Here is a 23,928-nt window from a genome sequence, read left to right as displayed (position 1 = left end):
AGACCAAGATGTGGGGGTCCTTTCCACCACCTCTTCAGGGGTTGGGACACTGGAACCAGGAAAGAGCTGGGGTCATCCTGGTGCTACCTCCTCTGACTTGGGCCCTCACACATGTACCTTCAAATATGCTAAACACACACACACACACACACACACACACACACGTCACCACAGTAAGGGGCAGATATACATGAGAGTCAAGGCTATCAGGCTCAATGCTGGGCTTTGGAGATACTCGCACCAAGAGGAGAGGCTGAGACAGGGTGGCAGAGCCCAGCTCCAGGATTAGGGGGTTCTGCTGCCATGTTCAAGGCTGTGGGAGCTGGCTAGGCCTCTGAGGAGCTTTGCAGGGGTGGGCGAGTGGATGGTACATGGGTGGAAAGAGGTGCTGTTCTGAGGCTGGGGCACAGAAAGAGTCTGGCCTGTTCATCATGGAACCTGCAAACAGGCTCCAACACCACACATAGGCTTGTCCTAGGTGTGTGATCAGGGTAAGTGGGTGCTGTGTCATGTGTGTGAGAACTGTGGTCAGGTATGGGGTGCCATGTGACAGCTGTGGCTGGATATGTGGGTGCAGTGGTTGTGTGTATGGATGCTATGGTCAGGTAAGTGGGTGCTATGATCGATTGTGTGGCTACTGTGGTTGGGTACAGGAGACACTGTGCGGTTGCTATTTTCTGGATGGGCCCCAACAGTCCTAGAGCTGAGCCCACTCTCCAGACCTGAATATATGACCTGGCTGGAGGTTGGTGAGGGCTAGAGATAACAGTGGGATGGAGACCTAGAGAAGTGTTCCCTACCCTACTCTCTTCACCAAGGTTCCTCTCCAGCAGGCCCTCATGAGTTAGTTGCTCTTCGCTGACTTTCTCAGAACTCCCTCAGGGTTGGGTCTGTGTTGCTTTGTCAGTCTTGCCCCATGACCTCTGCCCTGTCCAGGACAGACTATGGCCATGACAGTGAGAGCCCCCTCCCTCATCTCCCTCCAATGCAGAATTGAGGAGTCCACCACAGGGACTTGTGAACCCCCCAACTTTCCTCTGCTGCTCCTGCAGGTGGCTTTGTGCAGTGTGTGTATGTGTGTGGGGAAGTCCCAGGTCACTGAGAGGCCGTTACTCAGTGCTCCCCATCAGGATGAGCCGGAAACAACACCCTGATTGCAGCAGAGTCAGCACCACTGCCCAAGGCTCACAGGACCCTCATGTTGTGCAATGAGCAGCTGTGGTTTCCGTCCCCACTGCTAGGTCATCTCCCAGGGTGGCACCAAGGACGGTAGCCTCTGCCTCATGATCACAAAGCATAGACTCAGCACACTCTCTCCCCCCTCCCCATGCACCAGGTGTGTCCACCCAGCAGGGGTGTCTGTCAGGTGTGGGACATGTGGGAAGACCCCACGGGTAGGTTTGGTCACATTGGGCTCTGTTCACCTCAGGGTCCCTTTCTAACCAGAAAGCAGAGGCATGGAAACAAGTGCCCCAGAGTGTTGGCCAGCCAGGAAGGTGAGTATGGCCATGACACCACGTTCATAGTTACAATCAGTGCTACTTACTTCTTGGGGACATTGATGGGGGTTTAACCCACACAGCTTTGGGGTCCCAGAAACCCCAGGGTGTCCCATTAGTTGTGCCTTCTAGCTGTATCTCTGTCATGTGCCCAAGCCCTGGTCAGTGGTGGTTCTTCAGCACAGCTACCTTTGACAGCAGGGTAAACTGAGGCAAAAATCTGAAGGCCACTTAGGGTTTCTGTCTGAAGTGAAGGGAAAGACCTCCGGGGACCAAGTGTGGCATGTCAGCAGTCCACACAGGAACTGAACATGGTCCCTGTGCCCCAAAAATAAGCAGGAAACTCCCAGCTCCACTGTCAGTCTCTCCAGGGCATCCAGAGCCCCAGTGGAAAAACGCAAACTCATGATGATTCTCTGGTTGACAAATAATGTGTTTCCCCAAAAAGACTCAAGGGAAGAAGCTGATGGACAGGGTGGCTGGAAAAGGAGCCATGCCCAGTTGCCCGTGCCCAGCATTGGACAGGTCGATGTGCAAGGCTGCGGCCAGGGAGCTCAGGTCTAGACAGCTTGCTCCTGTGTGCTGTGAACGTGTGTGTGTGTGTGTGTGTGTGTGTGTGCGCGCGCGCGCGCATGTGGGGGCAGTGGAGCCACTGTGTGGCCCTGGCTCCATAACCCAGCCCCTCCCTGTGCCCAGGATAACCCACCCTCAGATGACGTAGAGTGGGACAGGAGCCAGGGCACAGCTCTGGGACTAAAAGACCTGGTACCCCAATATGCCGAGAGTACTAAGATGGACCTAAGGACCCTATCCTATCTGTGCCTACCCTGCTGCCTATGCACTTTCCACCCCAGATCCTGAGCCCAAGGAAAGCAGGTAAGACAAACATGACCTGGTTGAGGGGACAGTGCCCAGAGACCCTGTAATGCCAGGCCATCATCAGGCCTGGGCCTCTGACCTGGGATCCATCACCTCACCCCACATGTCCAAGCAGGCCCAGGAGTCCCATAGAGGGAAGGAATGGACATGCTCAAATCCCAGCTATGCAGAAGGCAGGAGCCAGTGTCCAGGACAAGGGCTTTAAAGTTCTAGAAGGTTCTGTGAGCCTTAAAGCTCTAGAAAGTTCTATGGGAACAGGGATAAGGCTTCATGCCCCTGAGGGCAGGCAAGACTGTTTCTAGCTATAGGGCTGCAGGTTGTGGGGCTGGTGCCGACTTTGTGACTCTGCAGGGTAACAGAGGTAGAAGGTATAGCTCAGCAGCCTCCATTCACATGCCAGCTGCTGTTTCCTACCTAGAGAAGCAGGAACACAGCTCTTACCTGCCAGGGCATTGAGTGACTTGGGGGCAGTGGCTGGCACCAGGGTGGGTGAACAATGACCCCAGGAGGTCTGTCAGGGGAGGATATGCTGGGCAGAAGCAGCAGAAGGGCCTGGAAGGCACATGGTGGTAGCAGAGATCTGGGACAGTGTAGAGGAGGGAAGTCCAGTGACAGAGAGATGGGGAGATGGTGACACGTTCTACCCAGGAGGTAGAGAAAGGTTAGCAAGGTTGCCTCGGACGCAAGGGAGACCAAGAGATAACTGGAAGACAGTGTGACTCAGGGCTGGGCCCAGAATGGATGTAGAACCAAGAGCCTCTGACCCAGCTCGGGCTAGCAGCACTGTCCCAGAGAAGTAAGAAACATTCACAGCATGTTCAAGATAAAGCCAGATTCAGACATTTAATGTTGCTGAGCACCTTTGTACATGAGGATGATGTGCTTTTTGCAGAAATGATAAATTGTAGAAAATAAATGAGTAGAAAATAAGTGGCCCCAGCAGGTGAAGGGGCTCTTTGGTTATCTGGGGGTGGGGAGCTGGAGACAGCATCAGAGCACTCCCAGGTCTTCTGTGAGGAAGGCCAGCAGGAAGCGGCTGACGTGCCGGTCCAGGATGATCGGGGAGAAGGCCAGGACACGCCTGGTCCCTGGGAGCACTTTGGAGTCTGAAAGACAGAAGGGTCTCAGGATCCCTACTCAGGTCTTTCAGCCTTCTACTTAGGGACTGGGCCCCAGCAAGAGTTCTTCACCTAGACCCCAGGCCTACTTGCAGAGAGCCCAGCTATGGTGTGCTCTCATAGGTTGGTAGAGGGCAGACGCCCTTCTTCCCACAAGAGAGTCCTCTGACACCTGTGATGGCAATCAGGCCTTACACACATGGGTCCCCTTCATCCCCTTCCCTCAGGGAAACTGAGGCACAGAGCAGCACCCACCTGGAGGGCTGCAGTACAAGAGCAAGGCCAGACCCGCTGCCAGGCCTAGGCAGGCCAGGAAAGCCACAGGTCCTGGGGAGACACAAGTCCACAGGGTGAGCAGTTACCCAAGGGGCCCCTGGGGTCCATCACGAGAGGCCAGAACTGGAGGCCAGCCTGGAGAGGAGGTGCCCTGAGGCCCAGCGTGGGGGTGGGACGGGGTGGGCGAGGGAGGCCGTTACCCCTGTCACTGAGCTCGTGGCTGTCAGCCGCCCAGGCTAGCTCTGTGCTCTCTGAGTCCTCTGGAAACAAAAATCACAGAATCGTAGGGTGGGTTAGTCTTGGCTGGGCTAGATAGGAAGGAGTGGGCGGCTATGCCCTACAGCTCCCCACCAAACCCCTGTCCCTGGGGGTACTTGCAGGAGGTAGGCACATGAGTAGGGGACTCAGAAGCCTGCAGTGGGCACCCCTGCCCTCTCTGGAGGAGGGTGGCATCCCATGGGGCACCAGCACTCACCTCCAAGACATGCACTTGATCCTGCAGCCAGAGGGTGACCTCCAGGCCACCACTGACCACACACTCACTTGCCACCAGGGTGGGCTGGGGTCAGTGACCCCCAAGACCCCCACCCACCACACACTCACCTGACACCAGGGTGGGCTGAGGTCAGTGAGCAGAGGTACAGCGGAGTCCTGCTAGAGGCTACTGGGGCCTGAGCTCGGGTCCAGCTCACCCAGGAGTCACTATAGGTTACAAGACTTAGCTGTCCTCCTGGCAGGATATTCTACACTAAGGACCTGTCCCTTGAAGACTAAGGGGGTCACCACAGGAGAGGGGGGGCCCAGCTCCACAGCCCTAGACATCGTCAGTTAACTGGGGTTGGCAAAAACTGGCACAAGGGGAACAGAGTGAGTGAGGGGCAGAGAGGAGAGAAAGGAAGGGAAGTGAGCGGTAGTTGGAATGAAGCATCTGATAGGGGACAGGAGAACAAACACCTGGCAGGCCCCAGCGCCTCTGAGCTGACGGACTGCAGGCACTCACCCAGGGCACGGCGGCTGGGCAAGCGGGCATGTAGGGGTGGTGCGTGCATGAACAGGGCACGGTAGAACTCCTGACAGTGCTGCTCGCCTCTCCGTTGCAGGTGGCCCAGCAGGTCGCAGAGCCGTACACGCAGTGCCACTCTAGGGTTTCGGAACTGGGGAGGGTACAGGGTCAAGTCAGGTGGGACCCTGGGGCCTGAATGGACACCATTCAGGTGTCACCTGTCATTCAGGTGACACCACCGCACACCTGTGACTTGCAGTCACAGTGTAGCTACCAAATGTCTTTGTCACACAGAACCCACGGAGAAGAGGGAAGGTGTGACTTGGCTACCACTTTGTGCTGAGTGACTCTGGCCAGTTGCTCTCATTCCTACACGGGAATAAGCCCCCACACAAGAGAGGGTCCTTGTTGGGGACCAGGGAGGCAAGGCCTGGACACGCTTTCCTATGGGTGTGTGATCCAAGAACCTGCAAAATAACTCCAGGGCCCAGGAGGAAAACTAAGATTGGTGGGATGTTTGCATAGGATCAAGTTGTTCTAAAGGTCAGCAAACAAAGCACCAGAGAGAGGAGACCAGCCCAGTGCTGCCCCCTGATGGTTATGCATGGTGCCACAGGGAGGAGGAACAGTTCCAGAATGCAGAAGAGGCCAAAAGGAGCAGTGGAAAAAAGGGGCAAATTGGGGGAAGAGAGGGCCAAGCAGATGTGTAAGTATAGGGGCTTCCCATTTCTGTCTATGGACGTCAGGAACTCGAAATCTTTCACAAGGAGCATGCCCCAGACTTCCAATCCTGACATAACACTGAAACTTCTGCTTTCTGTGGTTCTCTCTCTCTCTCTCTCTCTCTCTCTCTCTCTCTCTCTCTCTCTCTCTCTCTCTCTCTCTCTCTCTCTCTCTCTCTCTCTCTCTCTCTCTCTCTTTTCTGTGGTTCTTATTAACCAAAAAAGTGATGCAGCCAGAAGCAGGCAGTCCCCACTGATTCTATTTTGGGGGATTGTCCTGTGTGCCCCAGGAGAAGCGTCAGCTTTTGGGACTGCCCAGGTCAAGCAGTTACTCTGCAGCAGGAATTTCCCACAGCTCCCAGTGGGAGGGCCGGCCATTAGCCCAGCTGAGAGGTAGCCTTGAACGCCAAGGCATGGTCTCAGGGGAAAATTGGGGAAGTGCTAGGATGTACCCAGTGTTCCAAATCCCAGGTCTCCAGGACTACCTACATTGAGGGCACAGCCAGTTTGCCCATGTAAAGCTGAGAGGCAGTGGGGGTCCACCCAGTGCCCCCTACTTCCATTCCACCCCTGTTTGTGCCCTAGTGAATTATGTCTCTTGTGGCCCTGCTAGCAGGCCCAAGGTTACCCTAGGACATAGGTTTCTGTCTCCCACCAAATCCTTTGACCCCAGGAAGGAGTAGGGAGTGTGGGGGTGTCCTTGAAGCACCTTTTCTGCCTCTTCGTTGCTGAGGATCTGGGGATAATAGCGGTTCAGCTGCAGAATGATCCTGTCTGCTTGCTGCTCACTGAGACGGCCGGGCCCCGTCAGGAAAGGCGTGTCCTGGAGCAGTCGATCACAGAAGGTCTGAGCTGGAAGCACAGAGAGCACAGAGGTACCAAGCAGCCCAAGGCTCTGAGGGGCCCCAGGCAGCCTTGATTGAGCCCTGGCAACAAGGCCTCAGGCCCTGTGAACACCGCTGATGTGCAGAGCCCAGAGCTCCCGAAAAGCCACCCCCAACCCCATGTGCTACCAACTCTGCCATAGAAGAAGAGTGGACAGGGGATGAGGGTCGCTAGACATGTAGACTCAGCACTGGCCCCTCATCACTAAACCCATTTATCACATGTGTGGGGAGGGGTGTTGAGAATCTGCTGTTCTGGGCCCTTTGGAAGTAGCCAGGTCCAGGGGGTCTAGTGGAAGAGAAAAGCTCTAACAGCAATTTTTTTTTTTTTTAGTTTTTTGTTTTTTTTTTTTTTTTGGGCCACACCCTGTGACGCTCAGGGGTTACTCCTGGCTATGCGCTCAGAAGTTGCTCCTGGCTTCTTGGGGGACCATATGGGACGCCGGGGGATCGAACCGAGGTCCGTCCTAGGCTAGCGCAGGCAAGGCAGCCACCTTACCTCCAGCGCCACCGCCCGGCCCCATTTTTTTAGTTTTTTGGTCACACCAGCAGCGCTTAGGGTTACTCCTGGATTTACACTCAGAAATCGCTCCTGGCAGGCTTGGGGGTTCAATGGGATGCCGGGATTCGAACCACCATCCTTCTGCACGAAAGGCAAACACCTTACCCCATTGCTATCTCTCCGGCCCCCTAACTTAGCAATTCTAAGAGGAGACACTGTTCAGGGTCTGGGTGAGGACACATGAGCTCTTTCTACCCACAGGCGGCACACCTCCCAGATTCTTCCAGATCCTTCATAATTCTTCCAGATCCTTCCAGATTCCCAACAAAGTACTCCTCAGAATGACAGGCCAAGAGTGATATCCAACACCAAAGAGGGGTCACTAGGCACTGCTAGGACTGGGCGCAGAATGAGAAGTGGCCTTGAACACCACTGGATTTGGCCTCCAAATTTCAGAAACAGAGCTGACAGTGGGTATGAGTTGGTAGAAACCCCTCTGGTGTGTCACCTGAATCACATGGCCAACTTGGCACTCTGCGGAGAGAGTATGAATGGCACTGAGGTTAAGTGGCTGTCCATTCGAACTAGACTATTAGAGCTGCAGAACATCCTAACTCTGGTAACCAGAGAAAAAACATCGAAAGGAAATCCAGGTGTTATTATAAAAAGCCAACTAGAACCAAAAGTAGGAGGTAGTAGAAAAAAATGAAGAGGGAAAGGTTACAAGATATACAGAAGAAAAAAAAGACACAATTCCTTTAAATGTAAACGGATTATGAGGTATGAGTGACAGTTCAGAGGGTAGGGCATTTGCCTTGGACATAGCTGACCTGGCTTTGATCCTCGGCATCCCATATGATCCCTTGAGCACACCTGGAGTAATCCCTGAGCACGAATCAGGAGTAAGACCTGAGCACTGCTACGTGTGCCCCCACCCCCCAAAATGTTAATGAATTAAATTCCAATCAAAAGGGCAGATGGGCATATTCCTTCCATACAAGGTGACATACTTGTGACTTATAAAAAATATATTCCTCAAGCAAGCAACCTAAACCCTTGGAATTTCCTAATAAGAACCAGAAATATGAAGAAGCATCTTCTGTTGTTCCTAACAATCTCCTTTCACCATTCCCTGAAAGGAGAGGATTGTGTTCATGAGGTGATGGAGTGGGGATGGGGGGCTGACACTGGTTAACGAAAGAGCCATAAAGGGAGCTGGTTGAGAGGGAACTAATAGGTGGTTAATAAAGTAGAATCTTCCAGGGCTACTCAAACCTCTGGTAGGGCAGAGGGGCTGGCAATCAAGTCAATGTTCCATGGCCCCTGATTTTCTTTTCTTTTTTGGGGGGGCGGGGGGGGTTGGGCCACACCCGGCAGTGCTCAGGGGTTACTCCTGGCTTATCTGCTCAGAAATAGCTCCTGGCAGGCACAGGGGACCATATGGGATGCCAGGATTTGAACCAACCACCTTGGGTCCTGGATCTGCTGCTTGCAAGGCAAACACCGCTGTGTTATCTCTCCAGCCCCATGGCCCCTGATTTTCTGGGGTTTTTTTGTTTTGTTTTGTTTTTGTTTTGTTTTGGGGCCACACCGGGCGGTGCTCAGGGGTTACTCCTGGCTGTCTCCTCAGAAATAGCTCCTGGCAGGCATGGGGGACCATATGGGACACCGGGATTCAAACCAACCACCTTTGGTCCTGGATCGGCTGCTTGCAAGGCAAACGCTGCTGTGCTATCTCTCCGGGCCCAGGCCCTTGATTTTCTAATGAAATTCCCAGAAAACCCTCTGTCCATACCTAAAGAGTTGGGGGTGCTGGACCCATGGAGGAATGAATGAATGGCAGGCCTGGCAGGTACAATTTCCTCCCCACATTTCTTGCCTCATACATATCTCTTCTATCTGCATGTTCAGTGTGTGTCCCTGAGTAGGTTTCAAAATCATGGCAAACTGACTGAACCATGAAGAAGGGACTGTGCTTCTGAGTTGAGCAGTGAGAAGCACCCAAGGCAATCGAGACTTGTGACTGGCATCCACAGTGGAGGCAGCCTCGAGGGACTGAGCCCCTGAACAGTAAGTTCTGACGCTACTTCCAAGCAGACCGGAGCAGAGTGGAGCCAAGTCACAGGACACTCACCTGGTGTCCCTCAGAGGTGTGGGAAACAACTGGGGAAAAGACATAGTGCCAGACATGCCAGAAGTGCTGACAAGTACAAGTGTTGTAGACAGAAGCCGGGAAACCGAAATCAGAAAACATTTCTAGAAGTTACATCAAAAATGTGCTGTGAAGAAATGCCCAGTTCCAGAAGCACATTTAAAGGTTGACAGTGTATCTCCTCCAAGTGTTTGTGAGGCCAGTGGCCTGCTTCTAGCTAACAGAACATTGCAACCACAATGCACTGTCACTCTCAGGCTTTTGCTTTATACAGATTACCTTGGCAGGAAATTCACTTTGCATCTGCTGGCTTGAGGAAAAAGTCTTCATATTGAGTGTTCCCAGATCCTCCCGCCCCATCTCTTCTGCCCCACAGGTCTGTGCCATGGACTTGCTTTCACGCATGACCCTCAAACACTTGGCCTCACTCCAGTCTCAGATGTAAAAACCAATATGGCCCTGCTTCCCCAAGACACAGAAGGATTCGGACTCCTTGGGCATGCAGGATGGAAAAAATTGGCAGGAAGATACAATGGAACATATAAAACAGACTTAATGATCAAGCCAGTGAAGAGATTTTGAAAGTAGAACTAAAATATAACTAACTCCACGAACCATTTTTTAAAAAGATATCAAAATTGATTTCCCAAGTTCCAATTTCAGAAGGGTGTCAGGGAAGAGGAAGGGTTGGAGACAACATTTGTTAGCCTCAGCAAGAGTTGATGTGATAGGATTTGAAAATATTGAATCAGGTTACAAATCGATTTCTGTTTTCATGAAAATACTGATTCTTTTTTGTTTGCTTAGTCTTTGTTTTGGGGCCATGCCAGGCAGTGTTCAGGACTTATTTCTGGCTCTGAGATCAGAGATCACTCCTAGTAGATTCAGAGCTTTATATGTTGGTGTTGGAAATTAAATCCAAGTAAGCTGCATGCAAGGTAAATGTCATATTCACTGTTTCATCTCTCTGGCCCCTAAAAACACTTATTTTAAAGATAAAGTTTTCTCTGAAGAATTTCATCTGAGGTTCACTCTGTTTGACACTTTATCATCCTCTCTCTCTCCCTATCTCTCTCTTCCTCCTTCCTTTATTCCCTTCCTCCTTCCCTCCCTCCTTCTCTTTCTCTCTCCTCTCTCTCTCCTGAAATTCTTTTCTGCACAAAGGCAAGAGTTAGGGCTGGCTTTTCTTTACTGCAAAGAGTAATTCCTCCCTCCAGCCTGAGTTCATAGTTCCCCGATAATCTGGGTGGTGATCTAGTCTTGTGTAGATCAAGTGGATTTCAGGCAAGTTTAGCAGCTACAGAGATGATGAGACAATTAGCATCTGAGCTCATAAGCTGATTTTACTAACCCAGCACTTCCCTGGCTAACCAGTTGAGCAGAAAGTGAAAGCACTCTGCTCTTGAGGCCATCTTCCTTGCTCCCCAGTCCCCCAATTCACCTGCCATACTACATGAGATAATCAGGGGTCAGGTGAACTGCTATATAATTCATGAGCCAGCAAGGGAACGACTTTTGGGGTGGGAGCCATTTTTTTCCACCTGCCACAAAGGGTCCTTACAAACTAAGCTAAACTGAAAATTGTCATTACTTATTAGCATGTGAATATGGGCATAGTGATTTGTACTATTTAAGCCTCACACAAGTGTGAATCTCTGATAGTTTGTACTGGTGTGAATATGTTTAAACAATAAATACAGCAGTAGTAGATTAGAGAGATAGTACTGCAGGTAGAATGCTTTGTATTACATGTGCCTAGCCTGGTTCAATCCTTAGCACCACTGGTGGTCCCCTGAGCACAGAGTCAGGAGTAAGCCTTGAGCACAACCAGATATGGCTCCAAAACAAAAAATCAGATATATATATATATATATATGTATGTACGTAAAGCTATCTGTATACCACTATTGTATTCATTTATATATATTTATTTAAAAAATTCATCCAGACAAAAATAGCAATCCATCTTCAATGTTTACTAAAATCAAATGGAAATCTGGAAAGGACCTGACACAATATCCAAGTCATACTCAGGCAGACGAGGCAGGAAGGCAGACAGAGCTTCTTCAGGTCTTCACTGGCCTTTTCTGATGCAGGAGAAGATGCAATCGCCAAGATCATCAAAGGTGACAGTTGACCATATCCATCACAGTCCTACTTGATTCTTGTCATGGATGATGAAGAAAGGAAAGATTATGACAATAAAGAGGTAGAAGAACGAAGAGTGGGAGAGAGAGAAGATGGGGGTGAGGATGAAGGTGGAAATGAAGAAGAGGAGAAATAATAAAATAACTAAGGAAACACTTTAAGAAGATGCTCTGATCTTCTTTCCCCAGTCCCTCCTTCATGTTCTCACTCATGTTGTACTATTCTGGAGTGGGGGATCGCTTTTTACTTCTTTACACCATGGCTTGCTTTATTCAGGAAGAAGTACCTTGAGCAGAATCCAGTGGGAAAAGAATCTCTTTTCTCTTTATGATAACACAAGCAAATAATTTTATACATTCTTGCTTCAACAAAAATGTCATGAATCAACATCACCATAGTGTTATGTGAGGAAAAGGAAACCCTTAGCTTCCTTTCCCAGGGAATGCAGTCTAAGTGCGGACTCTCTCTCTTCTCCCTGCATAAGATGCTTCCACTGTGTGATCACAGACAGTCCACTTTCTCTTGTTTAAAACAAAAGGGAAAAATTCCTTTTTTTTTCCCCTTCCCTGAAAAGAGAAAACATTTTTTAAATGAGACTGAAGAAGCCAGAGCAGTGGCGCAAGTGGTAGGGCGTTTGCCTTGCACGCACTAACCTAGGATGGATGGCAGTTCAATCCCCCAGCATCCCATATAGTCCCCCAAGCCAGGAGTGATTTCTGAGTACATAGCCAGGAGTAACCCCTGACCATCACTGGGTGTGGACCAAAAACAAAACAAAAGAAGAGATTAAAGCTAGAGCATAGCACAGTGGTATGGCATTTGCCTTGCATGCAGCCAACTCAGGATGGACCCAGGTTTGATTCTTGCATCCCATATGGTGCCCTAAGCCTTCTAGGAGCAATTTCTGAGCACAGAGCCAGGAGTAACCCCTAGTGACACCAGGTATGGCCCAAAAACAAAACAAATAATAATAATTTTAAAAATGAGATTAAAGGGGCCGGAGAGATAGCATGGAGGTGGGGCGTTTGCCTTTCATGCAGAAGGTCATCGGTTCGAATCTCGGCATCCCATATGGTCCCCCGTATGTGCCAGGAGCAATTTCTGAGCATGGAGCCAGGAGTAACCCCTGAGCACTGCCGGGTGTGACCCAAAAACCACACAAAAAAATGAGATTAAAAAGGCCAGCAAAGGTGTTTGGTGGGTTTGTTTGACAACAAGACTTCTCTTTGGCATGTTTAATTGTTATGTTTAATTAAAATTCTTAGCAGTTTAAGGTGACACTTAAAGAAAAACTTTCTCGGGCCGGGGAGGTGGCGCTAGAGGTAAGGTGTCTGCCTTGCAAGCGCTAGCCTAGGAAGGACCGCAGTTCGATCCCCTGGCGTCCCATATGGTCCCCCAAGCCAGGAGTGACTTCTGAGCGCATAGCCAGGAGTAACTCCTGAGCGTCACTGGGTGTGACCCAAAAACAAAAACAAAAACAAAAACAAAAAAAACTTTCTCGTTTCCTTCCTGGGAGCTGGAAGTGATTGCCACCATGGGGAATAGTGGGCCTCTGTCATGCCAAAGGCCTTTTTTTTTTTTTTTTTTTTTTTGGTTTTTGGGCCACACCCGGTGACGCTCAGGGGTTACTCCTGGCTATGCTCAGAAGTTGCTCCTGGCTTGGGGGACCATATGGGACGCGGGAGATCGAACCGCGGTCCGTCCTAGGCTAGCACAGGCAAGGCAGGCACCTTACCTTTAGCGCCACCGCCCGGCCCCGCCAAAGGCCTTTTTAACCAGGCCTGGGAAGGGTGCGGGGCTTGGGTCATCCCAGAACCTTTCCACCTCCTTCCTCCGGAGCTCCAGGGCTACCACTGGGCCACACACTCAGGGGGGCAGCGAGGTGGGTCCCACCAAGGAGTTTAAAGGGTACCCAAGGCTCTCCCCATTCCCCACCCAGCTCCGGAGGGTTTTGGTGGGGGTGGTGACCTTCCGGGCTTCCAGCTCTCGAAGGATCTCTTTCCTTCCTGGGGGTCGGGAGTGCTTGCCACCCTGGGGGATGGCAGCACAAGAGGTGCTGGCTTCAGGAAGTCGCAGGCAACTTTCCTTCCTTCCCCTGTCTGTTCTGAAACTGCACGGGGGCTAATGACCCGTGCGGAATGTATAGACAATTTTTTTGATATTATTGGGTTTACACTGTCATATACAGAATGTCTATGTTGTATAATTTCCTTCCCGCCTTGGCTCACACCCAAAGCTCATTTTTAGTCCTTTACTCCCTCACTCCCACAGCCTATTACTCCACATTTAACCATTTTTACCCTCAGTTCTTGGCTACCCATGAAGCCATTATTATCCTCACCCAAGCCAGCTGCCAACCAGCTACCAAAGTGAAAAAAATACTCTCAGGCTGCAAAAAACCAGTACTCTGTTTGTATCTATCTATTCTCAGCAACCGTCTGTCCTTTACCTTCCTTCACTGTGTTACTGTGGTTGCTACCCAGCTAGCTTTCTTTTTTTCTTTTCTTTTTTTTTCTTTTTTTTTTTTTTGGGGGGGGGTCACACCCTGCAGTGTTCAGGAGTTATTCCTGGCTCTACGCTCAGAAATTGCGCCTGGGGCCCAGAGAGATAGCACAGCGGAGTTTGCCTTGCAAGCAGCCGATCCAGGACCAAAGGTGGTTGGTTCGAATCCCGGTGTCCCATATGGTCCCCCGTGCCTGCCAGGAGCTATTTCTGAGCAGACAGCCAGGGGGTAACCCCTGAGCACCACCGGGTGTGGCCCAAAAACCAAAAAAAAAAAAAAAAAAAACCAAAATAAAAAAAAAAAAAGAAATTGCCCCTGGCAGGCACGGGAAACCATATGGGATGCCGGGATTTGAACCACTGTCCTTCTACATGGAAGGCCTTACCTCCATGCTATCTCTCCGGCCCAACTAGGTTTCTGATTAGTTCCCACTCAAAGGCATTTTCTGATATGGAAATGCTATGAGTCATTTTGCAGACTCCAGCAGGCCAAATCACAGACCAAAGTGGCGTCCAGGATTCAGCACTCTCCTCTCAACTATTTTTAATGACATAAAAGAGACATGCATATATATATATATATACATATATATATATATCCTAGATGTATTCCTTTAACCGCTACAACTCTTACTGAATATCCCCTTATACAGTGACAATTGTGCCCACTGTTTTCTGTTTGTTTGTTAGTTTTTCTTCCTTCCTTCCTTCCTTCCTTCCTTCCTTCCTTCCTTCCTTCCTTCCTTCCTTCTTCCTTCCTTCTTCCTTCCTTCCTTCCTTCCTTCCTTCCTTCCTTCCTTCCTTCCTTCCTTCCTTCCTTCCTTCCTTCCTTCCTTCCTTCCTTCCTTCCTTCCTTCTTCCTTCCTTCCTTCCTTCCTTTCTTTCTTTGTATTTAACACAAAGAAATCTGTTTAACAACTAATTATGGTAGAAGCATCTTTTGCTTTAGAATTCATGTTAGAGGGGCTGGAGAGATAGCATAGAGGTAAGGCATTTGCCTTTTATGCAGAAGGACAGTCATTCGAATACAGGTATCCCAGATGGTCCCCTGTGCCTGCCAGGGGCAATTTCTGAGCATAGTGCCAGGAATAACCCCTGAGACCTGCCGGGTGTGACCCAAAAACCAAAAAAAAAAAAAAAGTGCGACACTCAGGGCATGTAGAGGAACCAAATGGTGAAGCCAGAAAGCAGACCCTGGACTATTTACTCTCCTTAGAAAAAGGGAACCACGGGGGCTGGAGAGATAACATGGAGGTATGGTGTTTGCAGAAAGACGGTGGTTCAAATCCCAGCATCCCATATTGTCCCCTGAGCCTGCCAGGAGTGATTTCTGAGCGTGGAGTCAGGAGTAACCCCTGAGCACTGCTGGGTGTGACCCCCACCCCCCCAAAAAAGAATTCATGTTAGAACCAAGTTAAGGGGATTGTTGGACTTGTTCTTTTGGCTCCCCAGAGGCACCAATAATACATTGTGGCATTGTTCCTCTTTTGTATAGGTGCATTAAAATGGGAAAATATTACATATGCAAACAAGTTATTATCTAAAGAGATAGGAACACAAATTTTGAAATGCAGTTAGGCCTTATACCCGGAACACTGGCATAATGACATGGCTCAAGCCTTCAAAGAATGGGCATTGCCCATACACCCCTGAAGCATTGACCATCTATGGAAACAACCACAATTTTCTACAACATCACCAGGAGGCAAACCACAACCAGGGGAGACCCTACCCTACCTTGGCATTGACTTTACTTTAAGGAGTATTTCCTTGACACCCAGATGACTCACAGAGAGCAGCAACTTGCTTGCAGGGCAGGATGCTCTGCATCTGATGGTGAGGTGAAACTGGAGGACGCTCCACATCCTGACTTTGATAAAACACAGAAACCAGAATTCTTCTGGCACAGAAGCCAGAATCTATAACTACAGAAACCGGACAACAACAACAGCTAATGTTTGAAAAAATTTCACCACAGAAAATGACTCAGGGGTTGGACAACCTAGTATGCCTGGAGCCCAGAGTCAGTCTTATGCCAGAGAACTTCAGGTATAAGGTCTCTTTGTATTTAGGACAAGGCTTTTTTTTTCTCCCATTTTACCCATATTTTGCTGGGCCTATGCAAAAAACAACACTTGCCACTCTTACACCATTATTTTTATATTTTTTGAACTCTTATCCTTTTTTTTTTTTTTTTTAAAGAACTTACTAAACTTTCTGCTGGTGCTTCATTGAATTCAATGTGAGTCAGTAGTTTTCAAAAAATACTCTCCTTTCTCTTCCATCTCTTTAGTTTTCCTTTCAACTTTCTATTTAAAAAAAAAACAACATGTTGCTTTTGGTCTTCCTAAACATGTATTATCAGTTATGTCAACTATGTAATGCATTTTCTTGAAATAAATTAAATTAAAAAAAAAACTTTCTCCTAATGATGAAAAGGAAAAAAAGGCTCAGCAATTGTAAGGAAACTGGGAGCACTGGTGGAGGGAAGTTGACACTGATGGTGGGATGTGTTGGAACATTATCTGCCTGAAATTCAATCATGAATAATTTTGTAAATTATGGTGCTTCAATCAGAATTTCAAAAACAAAACAAAAGGAACTGAAGAGAAAAGAGGGGAGGGAGGAGAGGGGAGAGGAGAGGAGGAGAGAGAAGAGAGATTTGAGGAAAGGAGAAGAGATTTGAGGAGAAGAAAGGAGAGGGGAGAAATGGGGAGAAGAAAGAAGGGGAGGAGAGGGGAGGATAGAAGAGAAGAGAGGAGAGAGAGGAGGGGAGGGGAGAGGGAAATGGGGAAGGGGAAGGAAGAGGAAATGAAGAGAGGAAAAGGGAAAGGAGGGAAGAGATTAGTGTGATCTTTCTGAAGTCCACATGTACAGACCAGAATAGTCTGAAGCTAAAGATGGCCTCTAGCTTGCAGAGAGCAACTAGCCAAATTCTCAGCTCTACAGAAGAAAGAAAGGGGATTTCACCCAGAATAAGTAGGCATGAAAGCAATTTTTTCCCAGCAGCCCCAAGTGAGAGTACAATACAGCTAATGTGTGCAGCTTGTGTATCCAGAAGGACTTGACTCCTGTCCCACAGAAACTGAGATGATCCCAAACCATCCCTCCACAAGCATCAAGGATTGAGCTCAGAACCTCACTTGTATAGGTAAGTGTTCTACCCTTATGCCCAACCCAGAACAGAAATGACAAATGAGGAGACTAGATTTAAAGAGATTAGATTTGTGTTAATGTGCTATGCTTGCTGCACAAGAACAGAAAACTAATATATGGTGGTGGTTTCAAGTTGGGGGTCCTTAAATAATTATAAACAAGAAAGCTCTCCAATCAACAACCTAATATAATACCATGAACTAGAAAAATTTTGAGAGATAACAAGTCCAAGACAAAGTTAGCAAAAGGAAAGGAATAATAAAGAGCAGACAAAAAGAGGCTGAATCAAGAATAGAACATTAATAAGAAAAAACTTAAATTATTAATGCCAACTCTATACCAATGTCCCCTATGAATAGTGAAGTAAACAGCAAATATTATAAAGTCAAATCAGCAACATCTTAAAGAACCATGCCAAAATGAGATTAATTCCAGGAATATGCGGATGGTTTAACATACTTGAAAGCTCGTGATTTAACATGTCACAGAATAGAAAAAGTTTTTTAAGGGTCACATGTCATCACAGTAATAAAGAAAAATAATTTCTAAAAATATTAAATATCCTCTTTTTTTTGTCTTGTTTTGTTTTGTTTTTGGGTTACACCCAGCACTGCTCAGGGGTTACTCCTGGATCTATGCTCAGAAATTGCCCCTTTCAGGCACAGGGGACCATATGGGATGCCGGTATTCGAACGACCGTCCTGCATGAAAGGCAAGCCTTACCTCTATGCTATCTCTCTGGCCCCAAATATCCTCTTTCAATTAAACCAATTAAAAATAAAAGAATGCAAATAAGTCAGAGAGAGAAAAATGCAGAATGATCTCACTTATCTATGGGTTTTAAGAAAAATGAAAGACATTCTTGCAATAATAATTTTCAGACACAAAAGAAAAAAGAGCTGGAAGTTCCAGCTCACCTCATGAAGCTCACCACAAAGAGTGATGAGTTTAGTTAGAGAAATAACTACATTCTGAACTGTCCTAATAATGAGAATGTATGAGGTAAATGGGAAGCCTGTCTAGAGTACAGGCGGGGGTTGGGTGGGGAGGAGGGAGATTTGGGACATTGGTGATGGGAATGTTGCACTGGTGATGGGTGGTGTTCTTTACATGACTGAAGCCCAAACACAATCATGTATGTAATCAAGGTGTTTAAATAAAATATAATATATTAAATTTTTTTAAAAAAGAAATAAAAGAATGTGAGGCCAGAGAGCTAGCACAGTGGTAGGGCATTTGCCTTGCATGTGGCCAACCCAGGAGAGACCCGGTTTGATTCCCAGCATCCCATATGGTCCCTCAGCCTGCCAGGAGCGATTTCTGAGTGCAGAGTCAGGAGTAACCACTGAGCACCACCGGGTGTGGCTCCAAAATCAATCAATCAATTAATCAATTAATAAATAAATAAAGTTAAAAAAGGAAATAAAAGAATGCTTCCTCAATAAGATACATGTCATATAACAAAATATACACTGGACATCATTCTAATTGGTGAAAGACTGAAAGCTTTTTTGTTTGTTCTGTTTTTTGTTTTTGGGCCACACCCGGTGATGCTCAGGGGTTACTCCTGGCTATGCATTCAGAAATCGCTCCTGGCTTAGGGGACCATATGGGATGCTAGGGGATTAAACCTCGGTCCGTCTTAGGTTAGCATGTGCAAGGCAGACACCCTACTGCTTGTGCCATCTCTCCAGCCCCCAAGACTGAAAGCTTTTCCCCTAAGAGAAGAAAGAACATAAGGAGTTTCATTTTGCTCACTATTTCTACTTAACATAGCACTAGAAGTTCCAATTAGAGAAGGGGTGGAGGAGAGAAATAAAGGAAAGCAAATTTGAAGAACAAAAAATATATAATAATTTCTGTTCAAAGAAGGCATATTAAGAAAACCCTCAAAATAAAAAAAATATATAGCTAAAAAGATTAAATTTGGCAAAATTGTACTATTCAAAATCAGAACAGAAGTATCAGGTGCCTTTCTACATTTACCAGTAAATGAGCCAAAAGGGAAAATAATAAAAACAATTCTATTTACAATGGAATCAGAAAGATTAAAATGCTTAGAAAGTAACTTAATTGAGGTGAAAAGACTTGCATAATAAAATCTATAAATATGGGCCCGGAGAGATAGCACAGCGGCGTTTGCCTTGCAAGCAGCCGATCCAGGACCAAAGGTGGTTGGTTCGAATCCCGGTATCCCATATGGTCCCCCGTGCCTGCCAGGAGCTATTTCTGAGCAGACAGCCAGGAGTAACCCCTGAGCACCGCCGGGTGTGACCCAAAAACCAAAAAAAAAAAAAAAATCTATAAATATGATTGAAATAAAGAAGACAGAAAAAGGAAACATATCCTGTACTTATGAAGTGGAAGAGTCAATATTATGAAGATAGGGGCCGGGAAGGTGGTGCTAGAGGTAAAGTGTCTGCCTTGCAAGCGCTAGCCAAGGAAGGACCGAGGTTCGATCCCCCGGCATCCCATATGGTCCCCCCAAGCCAGGGGCGATTTCTGAGCGCTTAGCCAGGAGTAACCCTGAGCATCAAACAGGTGTGGCCCAAATAACCAAATAAATAAATAAATATTATGAAGATAAAAAAAGTGTTATTCAAAGATCCAAAGTGATCTTCAAACTCAATGTGCTTCCTAAACAAATCCTAATCATTTAGTTTTTCCAAGATAGAACAAGCTGTCATAAAATCTACATGGAATCTCCAGGGATCTTTGTAGTTCAAAATAATTTCTAAAAATAAAAAAGTTGTGCTCATATTTCCTGATTTCAAACTGATTACACAAGTTCACTGTAACAAAAAGCAGTATGGCACTGACATAAAGTAGACAGAAGCCAATAACATAAACTATAGGGTCCAGAAATAAATTCTGCTTTAAGTATGTGTGGGAGAGTAAAAAGACAACCTGGAGAAGAATAGAAAATATTTGCAAAGTATATATCTGATTAGAGGTCAATACCCCAAATCAATAAAACTCCTAGAATTCAAGAAAAAAAATCACTTATGATTCAAAATGGGCAGAGGGTTTAAATAAACTTTCTTTAAAAGATTACAAATAGGGAACAGGAGATAAGACATTTGCCTTACCAACCTCAGATAAATCCTTGACACCACATATGATCCCCTAAGCACTATACAGGGTCATTTCTAAGAACCAGGAATGACCCCTGAGCACCGTAGGGTGTGGCCCACAACTATTCCCCCAAAAGTTTTAAAAATATGATATACGTACAAATAACCGAGCACATAAATAGAAACTCAACATCACTAATCATTAGAGAGAAGCAAGTCATATCACAATGCAATATTTCATGACTACTAGGGAGATCAATATATTATGATATACATGCATATATTTATATACATAGATGATAATAAGGATCTGGGAAAACTGAATCTCTCACACATTGCTGATGGGCATGTAAAGTGGCACCGTCACTATGGAAAACAGCCTGGAAATCCTCCAAAAGTTAAACATAGTATTGCCAAATGATCTAGCAATTCCACTCCGAGGTACATTTCCAAAGATTGGGCTTAAGCTGGTAGTGGATTTTGCACGTGGAAGGCCTGGGTTTGATCCTTGGCACCACATGGTCCTCTGAACACTGCCAGGTGTGCACCCCCAAATTTCTCTTAAAAATAACAAAAGCTTTGTAAATAAATAATGCATACTCTTATTACTAAAAAGACCTCTATAAAGTTCTTCTCTTTTCTTTTCTTTTTTTTTTGGCCACACCCGTTTGATGCTCAGGGGTTACTCCTGGCTATGCTCAGAAATCGCCCCTGGCTTGGGGGTACCATATGGGACTCCGCAGTCCTTCCTTGGTTAGCACTTGCATGGCAGACACCTTGCCTCTAGCGCCACCTCACAGGCCCCAGTTCTTCTCTTTTCTAAATTGCTCCATTCTTCTGGCACGTGAGCTGACTGACTCTTACCATCTCTCAGTCTGATTTTTTTCCCCCCAGAATGTCTATTTCTAACTTCAGGATTCTCCCAGCCTTGGCTGTCCACCTGGAAGATAGACCTGGGCACCCCCTCGCGTGAGCACTGTAAACAAGGATACCAAACCAGGACCACTAGAACAGGTACCTGCTGGGTCTGTGGCATTGGCACCTACCATCTCTGTCCTTCAAGAGTGAATGGAGCCTGTCCACACCAGCAGAGGTGAGGACTGGGGGAGTTTACTTGCCTCCTCACATGAACTCTAGGGCTGAGGAGATAGCTGGAGGTAGGGCATTTGCCTTGCATGCAGAAGGATGGTGGTTCGAATCCTGGCATCCCATATGGTCCCCCGAGTCTGCCAGGAGCAATTTCTGAGCATAGAGCCAGGAGTAACCCCTAAGCAATGCTGGATGTGACCCAAAAAACAAAAAACAAAACAAAAGAGTCACATGAGCTCTACTGTGCAAGCATAACCACCTGCCTATTCCCAGACTGAAAAGTTGAGACACTGATTGAAAAAGGAAATAGGTAGAGGCGGGACCTAGCAGTGCCTGATGAACACAACATGTAAGTGTGCAAGGAACTCTGTCCAGTCAGGATCACGAGGGTGTGTTCCAGGATGCCCGGTGCAGCACAGTCTCCCGAAAGCACTAAGCTTGGCAAGTGCTTAGTAGTGTTCTGAAGTGACTGTGTGGACATCTTAGGTCCATGGGCAAGAGCAAGGCTGTCCCTGGAGTGAGGCCAGCACTCTGCGGCAAGCTACTCAGCCTGTGGGCCACAAGCCAGGTGAGGGCTCTGTGTGCCTGGGGCTGTGACTCATTTGGTATTGCCCAGAGCAGAGCCCCACTGGGCCTGGTGCAGTCTGTGGTCGTTGTGTTTGCAGGCCACACCCAGGCAGCTTGGGAGGCACAGAGGAGCACAGAAAGGAAACGGTTTCCATCCCGGGACTTGATAAACAGTTCCAGACAGCTTATTCAGGCTAAAAACAAAAGCTCTGACAGAAAACCCATCGGGCCTCTGCCAGCTTGGTGCCAAGTACTGCCTTGCCAGATGCTGGGCCACAGCCACCCCCAGCCTGTCATTCCAACAGAAAGCCCAGTTTTTCAGCCCATACCCATCATGCCCTCTCTCAAGTTCCAGGAGCCTCCCCTACCCACCTGAGGGACCACCTATCTCTGTGGTTTCCTCCTGTCTAAGTCACCATCTTCATTGCCCTCCTCCTACCAGGCCCCACTCTGCAGCAAAGTCTTGACCTCCCCTCCCTAATCCAAAGTCCAACGATCTCCTCCTAGGCTAGCTCCCAAGTCACTCCACACCCAGCACACAAGGCAGAGACTGAACTGCAACAGCTGCAGCACCACTCACATGGCCAGCACTGCCTACACATGCGGCCTAACCTTCAGCGGGCAGTCCTGGAGGTGCCAGAAGTGGCCCAGAGATCACTCTAGTTGGTATGAAGAGGCTGAGAGCCTGAGACTCACATCCTACACTTACCCATGTTCTCTGGGTCTCAATCCTCCCCCTCCTCCCACAGAATAGAGAAGGTGGGCAGAGAAAGGATGACTAGGGGCCTAGCTGGACGAACTTATTTTGCCACTGGCCAGAGCACTCTGAGGCTTGTAACTTGGACTCTGGCACACATATGATGCTCCAAGGCCCACTGTGCTGCTGTGCAGAGATGCCCAACATCCACCAAGCTCATAGGAAGTCCATAAATAAAGGATTCAGAGGGACAAGTGGATGCTCCTGGCCTAAGCAGGAGCACGGGCGACTCAGTTGTCACCAGATCCCAGCTGATGCAAAGTCCCTGCGTGTAAGACCCTGGTGAGAATGCCTGAGCCTGATGTGAGCACAGGGACTTCCTTGCAGTTTACCAGGCAGAAGAGCCAGTCCTGGGAGTGGCTGCGCCTCTGAGTTCCAGACACCTACGTACTTAGGGCAGCAGCATCTGCCATTGCCACAACCTTGGTGGCTCCTACAGGAGGACCTGTCATCGCCCAGCACCAAAGGGATCGGGGAGGGGCACCCTTCAAGGTCCACGAGAGACCCACAATGCTCAGGAGCCCTGCTCGTTGAGGTCAGGAGGGCAGTGGAGTCTTAGGTTGTGAGGGGCGCTGGGAGGATGTGTAAGCTGGAAAAGAAGCTAAAGGGGCTGGGATTCTCAGGTGGAACATCAGCCCCAGCGGCCCAGCCGGTCCCGATCCCGCTAGCCCTGTCTTGGGGCGACTGTGTCCACTGCAGCAGCCACCGCGTAATAGTGCACACCTGCAGCCACGTCCAGGTGGATCCAGCACCGGAGCATAGGACTGGATCCCCGCCTCCAGAACCTTGCTTGGCCCCGCCCCAGGAGCGCCCCAGACCCAGGCTCGGGAGCCGGCCCCTTGACTCATCTCGCAGGGGCAGACCCCCTTGCAGAGTCCGAGGGGCAAAGGAGCTCACTAAGAGCCAAGGTCATCCGTCGCCGCGTGCGGAAGCGGTGTCACTCGGGGAGACACCCGGAGATGGGCTCCATCCCGGAATGGGCGACACCGAATCTGGTCGGCACTCACCTGTCATGGCGGTGGCCCGGCCGGCCACCCGCCCGGCCGCCCCAAGATCGTCCGCAAGTGGGCCGCCCCCAGGCTCGGTGACAGTCTCGGTGACAGTCTCGGTGATCGTCGCCGCCCGCTCGGCCCCACCCCGCTCGGCCCCGCCCCGCCCCTTCAAACTCCGCCCATTGGCCACGCCTCTTCAATCCACGCCCCTCGAGTTCCGCCTCTTTAAACCCCGCCCCTTGCGTCACGATGACGCGCCAAACACCGACCCGATCCGGTGGCGTCACTGACATGCGCCCCGAACCCGAAACCACGCCCCTCTCAGCCCCGTCCTTTCCGCCTCGCTCCACCTGTCTCCTAGCTTTGACGGGCCGCAAACGTCTCTAAGCCCCACCCCCTCGGGACTTCGGCTGCGGGAAGGTTTGCGTCTAAGCCAGAGCGCTCGCACAGCCATACCATAGCTTGTCTCCTTGCACGCGGCCGACCTTGGCAGATCTGGATCTGATCTCCTGTATCCCTTGCGGTCCAAGAGCCAGGAGTAACCTGAGCCCCCTCTGGGTGTGGCCCAACCGCCCCCCAAAAAGAGGAAACTGAGCTGTGAGAGAGGA

At 48.7% G+C, this 23,928-nt stretch overlaps 1 protein-coding gene across 2 annotated transcripts; it reads right to left on the bottom strand.

The window, feature by feature from the left end:
* Positions 1-3,195: 3,195 nt before the first annotated feature.
* Positions 3,196-23,436, bottom strand: CARD19 (caspase recruitment domain family member 19). 2 transcript variants are annotated; one of them, XM_049770151.1, is made up of 6 exons: positions 23,336-23,436; positions 6,207-6,349; positions 4,773-4,926; positions 3,973-4,032; positions 3,752-3,823; positions 3,196-3,484 (listed from the first exon to the last, which is right to left on the bottom strand). In XM_049770151.1, the coding sequence occupies exons 1-6, from the start codon at positions 23,340-23,342 to the stop codon at positions 3,369-3,371; spliced, it is 552 nt and encodes a 183-aa protein (XP_049626108.1). In that variant the 5' UTR covers positions 23,343-23,436; the 3' UTR covers positions 3,196-3,368. The 2 variants fall into 2 exon arrangements, with proteins under 2 accessions (XP_049626108.1, XP_049626109.1); XM_049770152.1 differs by lacking the exon at positions 3,973-4,032.
* Positions 23,437-23,928: the final 492 nt, after the last annotated feature.

Source organism: Suncus etruscus, chromosome 3, assembly GCF_024139225.1.
Source record: "Suncus etruscus isolate mSunEtr1 chromosome 3, mSunEtr1.pri.cur, whole genome shotgun sequence".
NCBI lineage: Eukaryota > Metazoa > Chordata > Mammalia > Eulipotyphla > Soricidae > Suncus > Suncus etruscus.
Note: the sequence above shows the minus strand (reverse complement) of the source record. Positions and strands in the feature narration are given on the sequence as shown.

What these genes read in the sequence shown, in the direction of transcription:
- CARD19 (XM_049770151.1), bottom strand. An exon ending in GCAACGAAGAGGCAGAAAAG is followed by an intron (nt 4,927 to 6,206) that starts GTGCTTCAAGGA and finishes TACCCTCCCCAG; the next exon opens with TTCCGAAACCCTAGAGTGGC. An exon ending in GCCCAGCCGCCGTGCCCTGG is followed by an intron (nt 4,033 to 4,772) that starts GTGAGTGCCTGC and finishes TTTTGTTTCCAG; the next exon opens with AGGACTCAGAGAGCACAGAG.